Source organism: Rana temporaria, chromosome 3 (genome assembly GCF_905171775.1).
Source record: "Rana temporaria chromosome 3, aRanTem1.1, whole genome shotgun sequence".
NCBI classification, from domain to species: Eukaryota; Metazoa; Chordata; class Amphibia; order Anura; family Ranidae; genus Rana; species Rana temporaria.
In genome coordinates, this window is record NC_053491.1 from 376,855,619 (window position 1) to 376,872,291 (window position 16,673).

The 16,673-nt window shown below is 43.5% G+C and overlaps 1 protein-coding gene across 6 annotated transcripts in view; it reads left to right on the forward strand.

Annotated features, from left to right (window-relative positions):
* ITPR2 (inositol 1,4,5-trisphosphate receptor type 2) overlaps positions 1–16,673 on the forward strand; it is a 499,601-nt gene that overhangs the window by 339,400 nt on the left and 143,528 nt on the right. For all 6 annotated transcript variants that reach the window (XM_040345602.1, XM_040345605.1, XM_040345603.1 and 3 more), the window contains 5 exons: positions 1,669–1,928; positions 4,868–5,068; positions 5,862–5,972; positions 11,964–12,059; positions 16,150–16,269. In XM_040345602.1, the coding sequence (XP_040201536.1) occupies positions 1,669–1,928; positions 4,868–5,068; positions 5,862–5,972; positions 11,964–12,059; positions 16,150–16,269 (788 nt within the window). The remainder of the gene's footprint in view (positions 1–1,668; positions 1,929–4,867; positions 5,069–5,861; positions 5,973–11,963; positions 12,060–16,149; positions 16,270–16,673) is intronic.

The window sequence follows — 16,673 nt, forward strand, 5'->3', positions numbered from 1 at the left end:
GTACCTTTGCTCATTCCGGCCAAAAAGTTCTATTTTAACCTCATCGGTCCACAGAACTTGTTTCCAAAATACATCAGGCTTGTCTATATGTTCATTTGCAAAGTTCAAACGCTGATTTTTGTGGTGAGGACGTAGAAAAGGTTTTCTTCTGATGACTCTTCCATGAAGACCATATTTGTACAAGTATCTCTTTATAGTGGAATAGTGTACCACAACTCTGTCTGCCAGATCTTTCTGGAGGGATCGTGCAGTCAAACGTTGGTTTTGAATTTCTTTTCTCACAATCCTGCAAGCTGTTCTGTCTGATATTTTTCTTGGTCTTCCAGATCTTGCTTTAACTTCCACTGTTCCTGATGACTGCCATTTCCTAATTACAGTCCGAACAGAGGATATTGACATCTAAAAATGCTTTGCTATCTTCTTATAGCCTTCTCCAGCTTTGTGAGCATCAACTATTTTCAGTTTCAGTTTTCTAGACAACTGCTTAGAAGAACCCATGGTGCTGATTGTTGGGGCAAGGTCAGATGAGTCTGGACATTTAAAACCTTTGAGATTGACATCACCTGCTCTTCCCAGACGATGATTGAGAACAACCCATGACACTGGCAGGTCTCAGCTTTGCAAAGGGGGCAGTGCATGCTATAAATTCTGCAGGGTGCCCAAACTTTTGCAGACGCCATTTTTTTGTTTTCTGTAATTTTGAAAGTGTAAATGATGAAAATAAAATCTAACTTTTTTGACATATTATAAGAATGTCTAATCTGTAATTTGATGCCTTTTGGAGATTTTTCCATCTTTCCTTGGCTTTGTTATGCACATTAATACAAATTTTTACTTGGGGTGCCCAAACTTTCAATCCCCACTGTATGCTTTCCTGAGGGGAAACAAAACGTGCATGATCAGAATCAAGTATGAGACGGGAGCGCTCGTTCTGGTAAAAGTAGCGTTCGTAATGGAGATAGGACATTTGTCACGCTGTAACGGACTGAAAAGCACAAAGACTGAAAAGCGCGAATCGTCTCTCACCAAACTTTTACTAACACGAGGATCAGCAAAATCAACCCAAAGGGTGGCGCCATTTGAATGGAATGTCCCCTTTATAGTGCCGTTGTACGTGTTGTACCTCACTGCCCTTTGCTCCAGCATTTTTTTGACTGAACATGGGTATGCAAGGCAGGCTTGAGAGGAATCGCATCGGGAAAAACGTCGGGTTTTGGCATGCCAGGAAAACCGGTCGTGTGTACAGGTGAAACTCCAGTCATCTTTTTTGGCTTTGAATTTAAAAAAGGGTTGGTACCTCTGTCAGGCCTTTATTAACTACTCAGAGCATAAAAATTCAACATGAGCATCAAACCAAATCCAAATGGCTTTAATTGTTCATAATTGTGACAACCGCTTGGCACCCAGACTGGGTGCCTCCACCAAACGGTGCCTCCTGCCCTCCAAACCCTTCCACCTTTAGATATACAGTACTTTAAAACTGAACTACAGACATGTAAATGTTATTTAACTATATTCCTCAATAGCCACAAAGGATCTAAATCCAATTTAAGTCAGCTATTACCTTGTAAAATTAGTGACCTCATCACTGAGCTGTACATTGCTTGTGCAGGGCTATGGGAGGAATCCAGCAGGCTCAACCCATAATATATATATATTTTTTTTCAGTAAGAGATTCTCAGCTCCATCTTAAAGATGGGATGAAGGGACAGTTGGCTGAGGCCTCCACTGCGACGTCCAAGGCATACGGCATGTACCGAAAAGCGATCGATCCAGATATGGATATGATGGGCTCTGGAGGAGATAACGGAGGAGGTGAAGAGAAGGCGGCAGAGGAGTCGGTCACCATGAGCCCTGTCATAGAAATCATGCAGCCCATCCTGAGGTTCCTCCAGCTGCTTTGTGAGAACCACAACCTTGGCCTTCAGGTAGGGAAGACACCATGCCTGTGCAGACTCATAATATATCAGTGTAACACTTCCAGGTATTTATTACCGCTTACAGAGATCACAGAGCTCCCCCATACAATGCTTTTCCTTCCAGGAGGACAGAGACATCTTTGCTTACACATTATTCAGATGACAAAGTCATGTACATCTTAGTGCCAATGCAGTGTTTTACTATGTTCACAAATGTCTGACAAAGAACAGCCCCTGCTGCAGCTTTTGTGACTTTCTGTAAAGTTACGATGTACAGTCTGATCACTGGGGCAGAGGCACTGCGGAAATGTTTCTTCCTACCTGCAGCAGTTTTGCTTTGTTTCTTTTAGGTTACTTTGTGTTAAAGCAAGGAAGCAGAAACCCCTGTAGTATATTGATGTGTTTTACTGAACATGACTGCTGTACATCCAAACTACTTACAATTTGATTACAACAGTAGAAGACATACAGAGTATTACAGATGCATACAACACACCCATGCACACGCTGTCTATCCTTCCTAGCAAATGAGCATTGACAATGGTGTGCATGCTCATCGGGATATGCAACAAAGTCACTTAGCTTGGGTTATAGTGGCTTCACAATTTCTGTAGGCAACCAGGACTCCGCAGGTTCACACTGGGTACGATTTGAGATGCGATTTCACATGTAACATCCCATCTCAAATCGGCGGCAATTGTCGGCAATGGCACCGTCCTAATCGGTGCGACGCCGCATCTGCGGTGCTGCACCGATTTCAAAAAGTAGTTCCTGTACTACTTTTTGCGATTTAAGGCCGCGATTTACATTGAACCCTGCACAGATGTCTCTTAAATCGCGGCAAAACCGCAGCCGCTAAATCGCGGTAAAATTGCGATTTTGAATTCGCAGCAGTGTGAACCTAGCCTCCAGGCTATTCAAGAGATTGCACACATGGCGTAAAGTTTCCACTGGTGCAATCTTTGATCTTGTGAAGTTCTTCAGTTGTTATTGAGTCCCCTTTTCATCTTATGCTGCTGGCCTTTTATTTAGAAAGTTTGGGTAGCTACATGGGCCTATCCCTTTACTTCTTTCTTTCTACATTAGAGAAGCATTTTCTAACTCAAACTCTACATGGAATTGTAGTATCATACATGCCATAGGTTCAATATGCCAAAAGGTCAATATGTTGTTGTCTGTTATTGATGTAAGCTGGGTGGAGTGTTTGACCAGAACTCCTCTAAAACAATAGGAACAGATATAAATGTGTGTATATGGGCCATTGTTCTAATTTCATTTGTTTTTAGAAATGTATACACAAGAAGACACTGATGCTTTATTCCTAAAAACTACAGGTTTTTATATGTCTGAAAAATCACTATATATAGATATATATCTATATATAGCAGACTGATGGCATTGTCCCATCCTTGGCTAAGTCAGCGGATTGGAGCTCAGTTACAGTTTTTATTGATAACGGGCGTAGGGTGACCACGTGTCCCGGATTGCCCGGGACAGTCCCGCATTTTGCAGTTCTGTCCTGGGTCCCGGGCACCTTCATTCCAGGACAATACAGTGTCCCGGAATGAAACTGACACAGCCCCCCGATGAGCCGACAATGGAAACTGTTTCCCAGCCCAGGATGTTCGCCCCGCCAAATGCCCTGCAATGCACTGCGCCCAACCAGGGCGCAATAAAAGCTGGTTGTTAAGAAGCGGGGCTGGGAAGCCGGCATTCTTAACAACTGATGAGTCATCAGCTGTCAATGGGCTTCCCTGCTGAGAGCTTAATAGGAAAAAAAAGCTGCCAATAGAAAAAAAACGGTGTGGGGTCCCCCTCCCCTAGTCCATTCCAGATCCTTTGGGGGCTTCCAGATTCTGATCATCCCCCTACCTGCATGCCACCACAACCACCAGCCAGGGTAGGATGGGGACAAGGTGCTTTGGGGTAGGGGAAGGGGACATTATGTTTTTTTGTGCTTTTTTTTTTTAATAGCTGGATACATGCAATTGCAACTGTGAGTCAATTAAATGTGATTTGACTTGTGTTTTTTTTCTTTAGAAATTTCATTTTTTCTGCAGCATGTTCAATACATGGTACACATGCACCACTTTATAGGCAGACTAAGGGGACCCCCCAGGCACTATATTTAGAGGAATTGTTCATTTTTATTGTTGCACTTTAAGCATAATTAGAATCACTGCTCCTGAAAAATTGTAAAAAAAATAAATTGCATTGATACATGCCCCCCCCCCCCCAAGGCAGTACCCCCATACCCCTATTATGGCCAATTACTTGCATATAAGCCTTTAAAATTGTCAATTTTTTGTGAAGGAGGGGGGTGTCCCTGAATGGCAGTTTTGAAATGTGGTCACCCTAAACGGACAGGTCTTGCTTAAAACTAATGATGCTGTTAAATTACTGAAATTTCTACTTCAGTTCAAAGTAGTACGGTTAGGGCTCTTTCACACTGAGCGCCGGTACAGGTCCGTGTCTCAGTTTTTTTTGCGGACCTGTACGGGCGCTCCGTGCTCCTCTATGGAGCCACGGATGTCAGCGGTGACATGCCCGCTGACATCCGACCCGCTCCGATCCGCCAAAGTGTGACGGAGGAAAACCTACTTTTCCTTTCGTCTGGCGGATCGGATCGGGTGGAGCATAGAAAAGACAGGGCGGTCCCTGCACAGTGTGCGGGGACCGCCCTGTCATCCGCCGGCTCAGCGGGGATCAACGGAGCGATCCCCGCTGAGCAAGCGGGGGTGCACGGGGCGGATCATTACTGATCCACCTAGTGTGAAAGAGGCCTATGAGACTTGTGAGAGCCCGGGAGTTTAGGATAGATAAAGACCTCCTTTCTACTACTGATCTCCGGGGCTGGCTTTTACGTTGGGTATGCTTTAAATACTGATAGTATAATTGTCTCTATCATACGGAATTATTATTATTACGTTCATCTGTATTTTTTTTAGAACTTTTTGAGGAACCAGAACAACAAGACCAACTACAACCTAGTGTGCGAGACACTCCAGTTCTTGGATTGTATTTGCGGGAGCACAACAGGCGGTCTAGGTCTGCTTGGGCTGTACATCAATGAACGGAACGTGGCTCTGGTAAACCAAACACTCGAGAGCTTAACTGAATATTGCCAAGGGCCCTGTCATGAGAATCAGGTATATAGTATGCAGGACTGTGTGAGCTAAAGCTGAAATTGAATTTGTTTTTATTTTTCCTTCACTGGTTCCTACATCCTCCCATCATCAATGATGGGAGGAAGTATGAACCAGCAATGACATTTTTGAATGAAGCTTTTCCATTTTTATGACATTTATTTTAGACTCTGTTCAGTCAAACGTTTACTTTTTTTGCACCTTAAAGGGTTGTAAAGGTACAATTTTTTTCCTAAATAGCTTCCTTTACCTTAGTGCAGTCCTCCTTCACTTACCTCATCCTTCCATTTTGCTTTTAAATGTCCTTATTTCTTCTGAGAAATCCTCACTTCCTGTTCTTCTGTCTGTAACTCCACACAGTAATGCAAGGCTTTCTCCCTGGTGTGGAGTGTCGTGCTCGCCCCCTCCCTTGGACTACAGGATAGTCAGGAGGGCTCTCTACGTTGCAGATAGAGAAAGGAGCTGTGTGTTAGTGGGCATACTGACTCTCCTGTAGTCCAAGGGAGGGGCGAGCTCGACACCAGGTAGAAAGCCTTGCATTACTGTGTGGAGTTACAGACAGAAGTGAAGTAAGGAGTGAGGATTTCTCAGAAGAAATAAGGACATTTAAAAGCAAAATGGAAGGATGAGGTAAGTGAAGGAGGACTGCACTAAGGTAAAGGAAGCTATTTAGGAAAAAATATTGTACATTTACAATTCCTTTAATAGGTATATTTTTGAAACTATTATGTTTTCGGTTTGGATGGGAATTATGCTTCTTCCTAATCAAGGAAATGGACTGATTTGTGTTTTGCAGACATGTATAGCGACTCACGAGTCCAATGGGATTGACATCATCATTGCCTTAATTCTAAATGACATCAACCCGCTGGGAAAGTACCGTATGGACCTGGTGCTGCAATTAAAGGTACCAAATATTATTGCATCTAGAGCAACTGCATGGCACCGAGGTGTGGGGATAATCGGGTTAGTAGCCAAGAGCATAACTATAGGCATAGCAGACCATGCAACTGCTATGGGGCCCAGAAGCACAGGAGGCCCAAATCTGTCTGGCTACAAAGAACTTTGCGCAGGTAGTAATTTAATTTGACTGCTATCTTTGGATAAAATCAATGCATGTATAGTTTGGTAGGCTTTGTTTGCTGGGAAAGCAGGTAGTAGTTGTATTGCCTTTGAGATGGAGAGTAGAGAAACATATCTTCAACTTTTATCATTTCTTGGTAGAGAAGTCATAAAAACCAAGTGATACTGTATAACTAGAAATGTTGGATGGTGGAGGTAAACAGAAACCGCCCAATAGCTCTGCCACGGCACATAATGAAACCTGACAAATTTTGAAAGGACATGGCTCATTAAAGGATAAGTTCACTTTTTTTCTTTTTCTAAACCGCAGTTCCCCAATGTACCAATATAGCATTAAATTGGTTGTAAAGGTTGCTTTTTTATTTTTTTAAATAACAAACATGTCCTCGTTTTGCACAGCGTGGCCCCAGTCCATCTCTTCTAGGGTCCCACGGCGGCTCTCGTGGCTCCTCCTCGCCATAGGTAACACCCTCTGGGAAGCTCTCTCCCGATTGGGTTACCTTGCGGGCGTGCTCCTGTGTCATACACTCGGAGGCCATAGCCCCCTGGTGGCCGCGTCATTGGATTTGATTGACAGCAGCGGGAGCCAATGGCTGCGCTGTTATCAATCTATCCAACGAAGAGCCGAGAAGCCGTGGAGAGAGCAACATGTAATCGCGCCCACAGAAATTCGATGCTCAGGTAAGTAAAACGGTGAGCTGGGGGGGCCAGACACTGCAAGGTGTTTTTTCACCTTTATGCATAGGATGCATAAAGGTGAAAAAACGCGAAGGTTTACAACCCGTTTAATGTATTTCTTTTGCAGAAAAGAAAAAGCTTTCTATTTATTTTACACAGTCCTTACCTCCGTGTCCAGCTTGTTGTAAAAAAAAGTCTCGATTTCTTCCTGGACAGACCTTGAGGAGTGAAAACTGTTAAAGGAGAAGTACCGCTATACCGTCGGATTTGCCGCGGGATTCGGCTGCTAGTGGTGCGGTATTAACCCCCGCTAACGGCCGATAAAGGGTTAATACCGCCCGCAATGCGCCTCTGCAGAGGCGCATTGCGGGCGGTATTGCCGCGGTTTCCCATTGTTTTAAATGGGAAGGAGCGGTATACATACAGCTCCTCTCACCGCTCCAAAGATGCTGCTGGCAGGAGATTGTTTTCTCTCCTGCCAGCGCATCGCCTCAGTGTGAAAGCCCTCCGGCTTTCACATTGAGGTTGCTGGGCATGAGTTTTTCAGGGGGTATAGCAGCACTATTTTTAGCGCTGTACCGCCTGAAAAACTCCTCAGTGTGAAAGGGGTCTAAGTGTCTAGACCGACTCCTGGCTCAACCTCTCGGGGAGCCGCTGAGAGACTTTAGCCATTAATGTCAACTTTGTTCTCGGGAGTTGCACAAACCCTCGACTGTATCCTGTCAATGAGTTGCTGCATAAGGATGGAAGAAATTGAAAGATCTTGAAGCCAGTCAGGTGTGTTACATTATCATGTGCTGACAAGGAATATGCTGACAGGAGGACAGAGCAGAGAGGACATGTCATTAATCTGCTGCTGCTCCTTCACTGTCCAGTAACAGGCTGGCAATGGAGTTGACCTAGTTTAGTTGCTTAACAGCAGTAGAGAAAAAGTGCTGCGAGGGCAGAGCCTGGCAAATCTGAGGACTGGATGGACAGAAATATAAATCCTTTGTCAGGTCACACTGCTCCCATATACAACCCCTTGAAAAAGTATTTATACCCCTTGAAATTTTCCACATATCGTCATGTTACAACCAAAAACGTAAATGTATTTTATTGGGATTTTATGTGATAGATCAAAACAAAGTGACACATAATTGTGAAGTGAAAAAAACAAATGATAAAATGTTTTTTTTACAAACAAATGTGTAAAAAGTGTGGTGTACATTTGTATTCAGCCCCCCTGAGTCAATACTTTGTAGAACCTCCTTTCACTGCAATTACAGCTGCAAGTATTTTTTAGTAAGTCTCTACCAGCTTTGCACATCTAGAGAGTGACATTTTTGCCCATTCTTCTTTGCAAAATTACTCAAGATCTGTCAGATTGGATGGAGAGTGCCTGTGAACAGCAATTTTCAAGTGGATTTCAGATTCTCAATTGGATTTAGGTCTGGACTTTGACTGGGCCATTCTAACACATGAATATGCTTTGATCTAAACGATTCCATTGTAGCTCTGACTGTATGTTTAGGGTCGTTGTCCAGCTGGAAGATGAACCTCCTCCCCAGTCTCAAGTTTTTTGCAGACTAAAATTGCCCTGTTTTTGGCCCCATCCGTCTTCCCATCAACTATGACCAGCTTCCCTTACCCTGCTGAAGAAAAGCATCCCCACAACATGATGCACCACCACCATGTTTCACGGTGGGGATGGTGTGTTCAGGGTGATGTGCAGTGTGAGTTTTCCACCACACATAGCATTTTGCTTTTAGGCCAAATAGCTCAATTTTGGTTTCATCTGACCAGAGAACCTTCTTCCACATGTTTGCTGTGTCCCCCCACATGGCTTCTCGCAAACTGCAAACAGGACTTTTTATGGCTTTCTTCTTGCCACTCTTCCATAAAGGCCAGATTTGTGGAGTGTATGACTAATAATTGTCCTGTGGACAGATTCTCAGACCTAAACTGTAAATCTCTGCAGCTCCTCCAGAGTTTCCATGGGCTTCTTGGCTGCTTCTCTGATTAATGCTCTCCTTGCCCGGCCTGTCAGTTTAGGTGGACGGCCATGTCTTGGTAGGTTTGCAGTTGTGCCATACTCTTTCCATTTTCAGATGATGGATTGAACAGTGCTCTGTGAGATGTTCAAAGCTTGGGATATTTTTTTATAACCTAACCCTGCTTTAAGCTTCTTCTTAACCTTATACCTGACCTGTCTGGTGTGTCCCTTGGCCTTTGTGATGCTGTTTGTTCACTAAGGATCTCTAACAAATCTCTGAGGGCTTCACAGAACAGCTGTATTATACTGTGATTTAATTACACACAGGTGGAATCTATTTACTAATTGGGTGACTTCTGAAGGCAATTGGTTTTACTAGATATTACTTAGGGGTATCAGAGTAAAGGGGGTAGAATACAAATGCACGCCACACTTTTCAGATATTTATTTTTATGTGCCACTTTGTGTTGGCCTATCACATAAAATTCCAATAAAAGACATTTACGTTTTTGGCTGCAACATGACAAAAATGTGGAAAGTTTCAAGGGGTGTGAATACTTTTTCAATGCACTGTATGTATTTAAGCTGCGTGCCTGGAGTTCAGATTTAAATAAGTGCTTTATTTTTAGTATAACGAGTGGATTTTTTTTATTTGTTACCAAGGGGATAGGAGCTTAAAAAAATTTTTTTTGGTAAAGTGGCACTAAAATGAGGCAATATACCATCCAAAACATTTGCTGTAATATAAAAATGTTTAGAAGCTTCTGGCAGATCTGCAGAGTTGCTGCTTTGTAGAAAAGTGTTTCCCCAAGTTTGTCCAAGTTCCAAGTTAAGAAGGGTAAGGAAGGCCTTTCGACTTTGATGTATCAATCTACATTTATTAAAGTGCATTGGAGCAGAGAATGGTTAAAACCCCTGTCAGGGTTTTCCTTGTCATCTGTGTTTCATTGGGGAGATTTGCGCTGTAGACACAGCAGAAAATGAGAGGAAATCTATCCAAAGCGACATAAGCTTCCATGATTGAAAAAAATGAAATCCAGTAAATATAAGAGGCGGGGCAGGGACAGTACGGCCGGGAAGGAACGAGGTAGGCGATGCTGGGCGTCCTCCAGCCAGAAAATGAGACAGGCTATATCTGACTTGCTGCAGCTTCCAGTGGACATTGTGAGAAGCTCACAGTGTGCAGTGAAATCAGATTTAGTAATTTCAGTACAGGAGAGGAGCCAGTGCAGGACTGTGCAGGTCTACAGATAAGGCTGGAGTTCATATTTAATGTTCAGATTTATATTCTCCAGTCGAGAGTAAATAGGTGAATCTCCCAAGTGGAGACGCTGACGGAAATAAAAACCTGACAGGTATTCTAATCCATCACATCCATATCTGAAAAAGGTTTTTCTTGCAGAGCTTCACTTTTTTTTTTTAATATGCTTTTATTCATTTTTTAAAAAGGACAAACAAAAATGGCATGGAACAGGGTACATACTGGCGGGTCAGCAAGGAGCTTCACTCTAATTAGTGCCATGTGGGTTAATCCAGGGGAGGACTGACAGCCTTAGGCCTGGGGGGCAAGTCCAGTCAAGTGGCCCATAGAGCGTGGAAAAGTGATGGATCGAGGAAAACAGTCTATGATTTTTCATGATCACAAGAGTCCGTACAGAGGCCCCCCTTACATCAGAGTCCGCACAGAGGCCCCCCTTACATCAGAGTCCGCACAGAGGCCCCCCTTACATCAGAGTCCGCACACAGGCCCCCCTTACATCAGAGTCCACACAGACCCCATATACATCAGATCTGATGTAAGGGGTGTTCTGGGAAACGTGCCCCCCTCCCCTTTAACAAAGTGCACAGAGCACCCCTTTTTATACACTGGGAGGCAGGAGAGACTAGAAAGGGTGAGCTTACCAGGATGGAAGCTGAGGTGCAGACAGGCCGTCTGATGCTTTTTTGGGTTCAAACTTCCTGTCTAGTGTCCACACATGCCCAGGGAGTGTGGGCAGGGCAGACTCAGAAGGAGGAGGAGCAGATGAGCTCTATCTCTCCTCGTGTCTGTGCAAAGAGAGAAGGGGATGTCAGCACTGGTGTGCGCTGAGGCTGAGCTATGTGTGAGACGAGACATAGCTCAGCTCTGCAGCCATCTACCTTGGAGCTGACACAGGCACGGCTGCACAGTGGGAGGTGAGCAGCGGCCGTGACCTGTGTTAACAGAGCAGCAGCAGGCATATTCCTGCTCTGCAAAAACAGCATTTGGTAGTGGCGGCCGGTGGCTGTGCATAGTGTCACCAGCCCAGGGGGGGATTTCCACCCTGCCCCTCCTGCCAGCCCTCCCCTGGGTTCATCACTATTTAAAGGGATACTAAACACACTGTTTAATTTACATTGTCCCTTCTATTTCTGTATGCGGATAATGGCACTGTAATTTTATTTAAAAAAAAACACACACTTTTTTTCTAATTGGTATATAGCTGTCACATGACCCAAGTCTTCCCCAGCCTGTCTGCAGGAAAACATAAGCAGGAGGATCTTCCAGTCCTCTGCTGCTGGTCACATGTTCAAAATAAAAATTAAACAGCTAAAGCCATTAAACAGAGTAAAAATAAATAAATAACAATAAACTGTTTTAAATTGTCATACAAGTATATATTTGAAATAAAATATGTTTTATTTTGTGGAAAAAACATAGTATGGGCAGATTTCTGCCAGTCACAGACTGTGTCATGGCCTTCCACCATGTGTCTTAAAATAAGAGGGAGGTGAAGCCTACATGTAATATCCCACCCCCATTTGTGTTAAGCTGGTTAGTGGGCATGGAGGAGGAGGGAGGGAGTGGGCTGTCATTTATTACTGTGCATACACCCGCATGTGTGACTCTATAGTCACATGGGCTGCTCAGATGTGATAGGGAAGAAATGCTCAGCATAAAAACTCACTGAAAACTGAGCATGTGCAGAGTTGCCACCACAGCTGCAAAATCCATAGCTGAATTGGGGACTTGAACAGAAGGGGGAGATAGAGAGCAGCAGGATCAATTAGGTTTTTTGCAGAATACAGAAAACAAATCTCATAGTGACTGAGTGAGTATGAACAGCATGTAATACACCATTTATTCATAGTTTTTATAATGTGTGTTTAGTGACACTTCAACTTTTACTTTACTGCTTCCAGAACAATGCCTCCAAACTGCTTCTGGCCATTATGGAGAGCCGCCATGACAGTGAGAACGCAGAGAGGATTCTGTTTAACATGAGACCTGGAGAGCTGGTAAGAAATGTTGGTCATGTAATTTTTATAAATGGTTGAAATGTATAATTCATCATTTATTATTTATGTAATGCAAAATTCGCAGTTTAGCCTCTTTTCCTAAAGTGTCTTTGGTAAGTTTCTCATTAAATTTTGCTATATTTCAGCAGAAGTAAAAAAAAAAAAAATATAGCAAATTTTTTTTTTTTTAGAAAGATTTTACTTTTTTTGCTTATGCTGCGTACACACGACCATTTTTCATGACGTGAAATGTATTTCTATTTTTTCAATGACGCTCAAAACGATTGTGTGTGGGCTCCAGAGCATTTTTCGCAACGTGAAAAATGGGCATTAAAAATTTAGAACATCTACTTTCTGTTAAAAAATTTTTTTAGAACATGCTCTTTTCGCGTAATTTTTCACGTTGTCGTTTTTCACGTCGTGAAAAATGATCGTGTGTAGGCTTTAACAACGGGAAAAAAACACGCATGCTCAGAAGCAAGTTATGAGACGGGAGCACTCGTTCTGGTAAAACTAATGGAGATAGCACATTCGTCACGCTGTAACAGACTGAAAAGCACGAAGACTGAAAAGCACGAATCGTCTCTCACCAAACTTTTACTAACATGAAATCAGCAAAAGCAGCCAAAGGGTGGTGCTATCCGAATGGAACTTCCCCTTTATAGTGCCGTCGTACGTGTTTTACGTCACCACGCTTTGCTCCAGCATTTTGTTTTTCACGATCATGTCTAGGCAAGGCAGGCTTGACAAGGATCACAACGAAAAAAAACATTTTTTTTAGACCATTAAAAATGGTTGTGTGTACGCGGCATAATACCTGAATTGGGCCAATCTACATATACAGACTTTCTGCTTGGTTATTCCCAGTTTAAGAAGCATGAAGAAGTGCCTGCAGCCGGCCCTTCTTTTGAACTGATGCGGCCCTGTGGGACCCCACTATGTGAAACTACACTAGTCCACGCTACCAATGCTTTCTTCTGCACTATGCCTCATGGGCTAGATGTTTTGGCAAAGACCAGGGCAATTTTGGTTACCAGGCCTCAAGGCCTAGCCACTCGCTCTAGGCCGACTGAAAAAAGCAAACACATTCCCTATCCACACAAGCGAGGTGGATGGATAAATCCTCCCCTTTGTGCTATTGGATTCTGACAGCGGGGACTTCTGAGACTCCCATTTGACAGAAGTCGATCATTAGATTGACATTGTTTAGGGGGAACAGCCATAGATGGATGAAAATTTGGTCCCTGCTGATCTAGCTGAATTTCAATCCATGTAGGGCCAGCTTTAGGGACCGCTGGAGGCCACCATGAGTTTGGATACCCAAAAGAATGAATGGGGTCATGGCAGAAAAGAAGAAGGAAGAAGTAGAATTAGGATCCCCTCTACAGCAAAAGTAAATAAAATAAAAAATCCAAACTGGAGTTCTGCTTTAAAGCGGAGCTCCACCCTAAAGTGGAACTCCTGCTGATCGGAACCCTCCTCCCCTCCAGTGTCACATTTGACACCTTTCAGGGGGAGGGGGGTGCAGATACCTGTCTAAGACAGGTATTTGCACCCACTTCCGGCCCTACACAGTCTGCGGGTAGACTGCGGGCAGAACGTCAGTTCCCCCCCCCCCCCCCGTTGTGTTCTGGAAACACTCGGCTCCCAGAACACAGCCGGAGCCAGTCATCAGGTGCAGCGGGACTCGCGCATGCACCGTAGGGAACCGGGCAGTGAAGCTGAAGCGACTCACTTCCTGGTTCCCTCACCGAGGATGGCGAGGGGGCAGCAGAGTGACGAGCGATCGCTCATCCTCTGCTGCGGACGGCGCTGGACTCCAGGACAGGCAAGTGTGCTGATATTAAAAGTCAGCAGCTGCAGTATTTGTAGCTGCTGGCTTTTAATATTTTTTTTTCAGTGGATATCTGCTTTAAGAAAAGTTATTTTGTCCATCTATAAAGAGGCATTATTTACAGTGGATATAAACACCTCTGTTAAAATGTCAGGATTTTGTGATGTTAATGAGACAAAGATAAATAATTTCAGAACTTTTTCCACCTTTAATGTGACCTATAAACTGTACAACTCAATCAAAAAACAAACTTAAATCTTTTAGGGGCGGGGTAAAAATGTAAAACTGAAATAATGTGGTTGCATAAGTGTGCACACCTCCTTTTATAACTGGGGATGTAGTTGTGTTCAGAATTAAGCATTCACATTCAAACTCATGTTAAATAGGAATCAGTACACAGCTGCCATCATTTAAAGTGCCTTTGATTAACCCCAAATAAAGTTCAGCTGTTCTAGTAGGTCTTTCCTGACATTTTCTTAGTTGCATCATACAACAAAAGCTATGGTCCGCAGAGCGCTCTCAAAGCATCAGAGGGATTTCATTGTTAAATGTTATCAGTCAGGAGAAGGTTACAAAATAATTTCCAAGGCATTAGATATAAGATGGAACACAGTAAAGATGATTATTATCAAATGTAGAAAATATGGCACAACAGTGACATTACCAAGAACTGGACGTCCAAAATTGATGAAAAGACGAGAAGAAAACTGATCAGGGAGCCTGCCAAGAGGCCTACAGCAACATTAAAGAAGCTACAGGAATTTCTGGCAAGTACTGGCTGTGTGGTACATATGACAACAATCTCTCGTATTCTTCATATGTCTTCACTATGGGGTTACGAAGAAAGACATCCAAGCATGGGTAAATTTTTGCAAAAACACATCTGAAGTCTCCCAAGAGCATGTGGAAAAATGTGTTCTGGTCTGGTCTGATGAAACCAAGGTTGAACTTTTTGGCCAAAAACGACACTGCACATCACCAAAAGAACACCATACCCATGGTGAAGCATGGTGGTGGCAGCATCATGCTTTGGGGCTGTTTTTCTTCAGCTGGAACAGGGGCCTTAGTCAAAGTAGAGGGAATTATGAACAGTTACAAATACCAGTCAATATTGGCACAAAACCTTCAGGCTTTTGCTAGAAAGCTGAACATGAAGAGGAACTTCATCTTTCAACATGACAACGACCCAAAGCATACATCCAAATCAACAAAGGAATGACTTCACCAGAAGAAGATTAAAGTTTTGGAATGGTCCAGCCAGAGCCCAGACCTAAATCCGATTGTGGGGTGATCTGAAGAGGACTGTGCACAGGTGATGCCCTCGCAATCTGACAGATTTGGAGTGTTTTTTCAAAGAAGAGTGGGCAAATATTGCCAAGTCAAGATGTGCCATGCTCATAGACTCATACCCAGAAAGACTGAGTGCTGTAATAAAAATCAAAAGCTGCTTCGACCAAGTATTAGTTTAAAGCGGTAGTTCACCCTCTCGTACTTGATGTTACCATCGAGACAGGCATTGTAGCGCGAGCTACAGTATGCCTGTCCCGATTTTTTTAACCCCGTACTCACCTCCTAGTCGTCCATCGTAGATTTCGGCTCCCGCGGGGAATGGGCGTGCCTATGGAGAGGGAGGATGATTGACGGCCGGCCCTGGCACGTCACTCTCCCCGAAGACAGCCGGAGTAGGTCTCGGCTCTTCACGGCGCGTGCGCACAGGCTATGCGCACGCGTCGTGAAGACCAAGCCTATTTCGGCTATTTCCGGAGAAGCGTGACGCGCCAGAGCCGGCCGTCAATCATCCTCCGTCTCCAGAGGCACGCCCATTCCCCGAGGGGAGTCGGTATCTTCGATCTACGAGTACACGGTGAGTACGGGGATAAAAAAATCGGGACAGGCATACTGTAGCTCGCGCTACAATGCCTGATTTAAAGGTAAAAGAAAAAAAATTTTTTTTTTCCTGTCGATAGGGTGAACCCCCGCTTTAAGGTTGTGCACACTTATGCAACCATATTATTTAATTTTTACTTCCCTCCACCTAAAAGATTTCAGTTTGTTGTTCATATGGGTTGTACAGTTTATAGGTCACATTAATGGTGGAAAAGTTCTGAAATGATTTATCTTTGTCTATTTTTTTTACATCAAAGAAACTTGACATTTTAACAGGGGTGTGTAGACTTTGTATATCCACTGTATGTATATATGTGCAGATTTTGATATGTATCCCAGTAATCTGACATTCTTCCTCTTGTTGTACAGGTGGATGTAATAAAAGCAGCTTATAACCAGGCACTGGAAAGTGACCAAGACGACCACTGCCAGGATGAACAAGTGTCCCCAAGGTGTGTTGGACACAACATTTACATCTTGGCTCACCAGGTATGCACACTGTTTCATTAAACCTTGAAAAAAACTCTATGAAAAGCCTTGAAAAGATTAAAGAATAATTCCATAAATTACTAACTGACCACAAAACACTAACCCCCTCTAATTTACATCTTTTGTGAAAAACAATTTCAATGTTTGTAAAGCGGCGACTAACTGTCCTGCTCATGTGTAAGCATTTAAAGAAGGGCTCTATGTAGCTTTTTCTTTTGCGTAACTTGTAGCTGGGAAGGTCTACAGAAGGTATGGAACATAAAGCAGTAGAGTTTTCTTTGCTATTCTTCATGTTCCAGTTATGGCAATGCAAAGGCAGACAAAGGCAGCCTCCCACTGACAGCCAGTCATCTTAATGCATTTTTTAAAGCTACCAGAGATAGTCAGGCTGGAAAGGAAAGAGC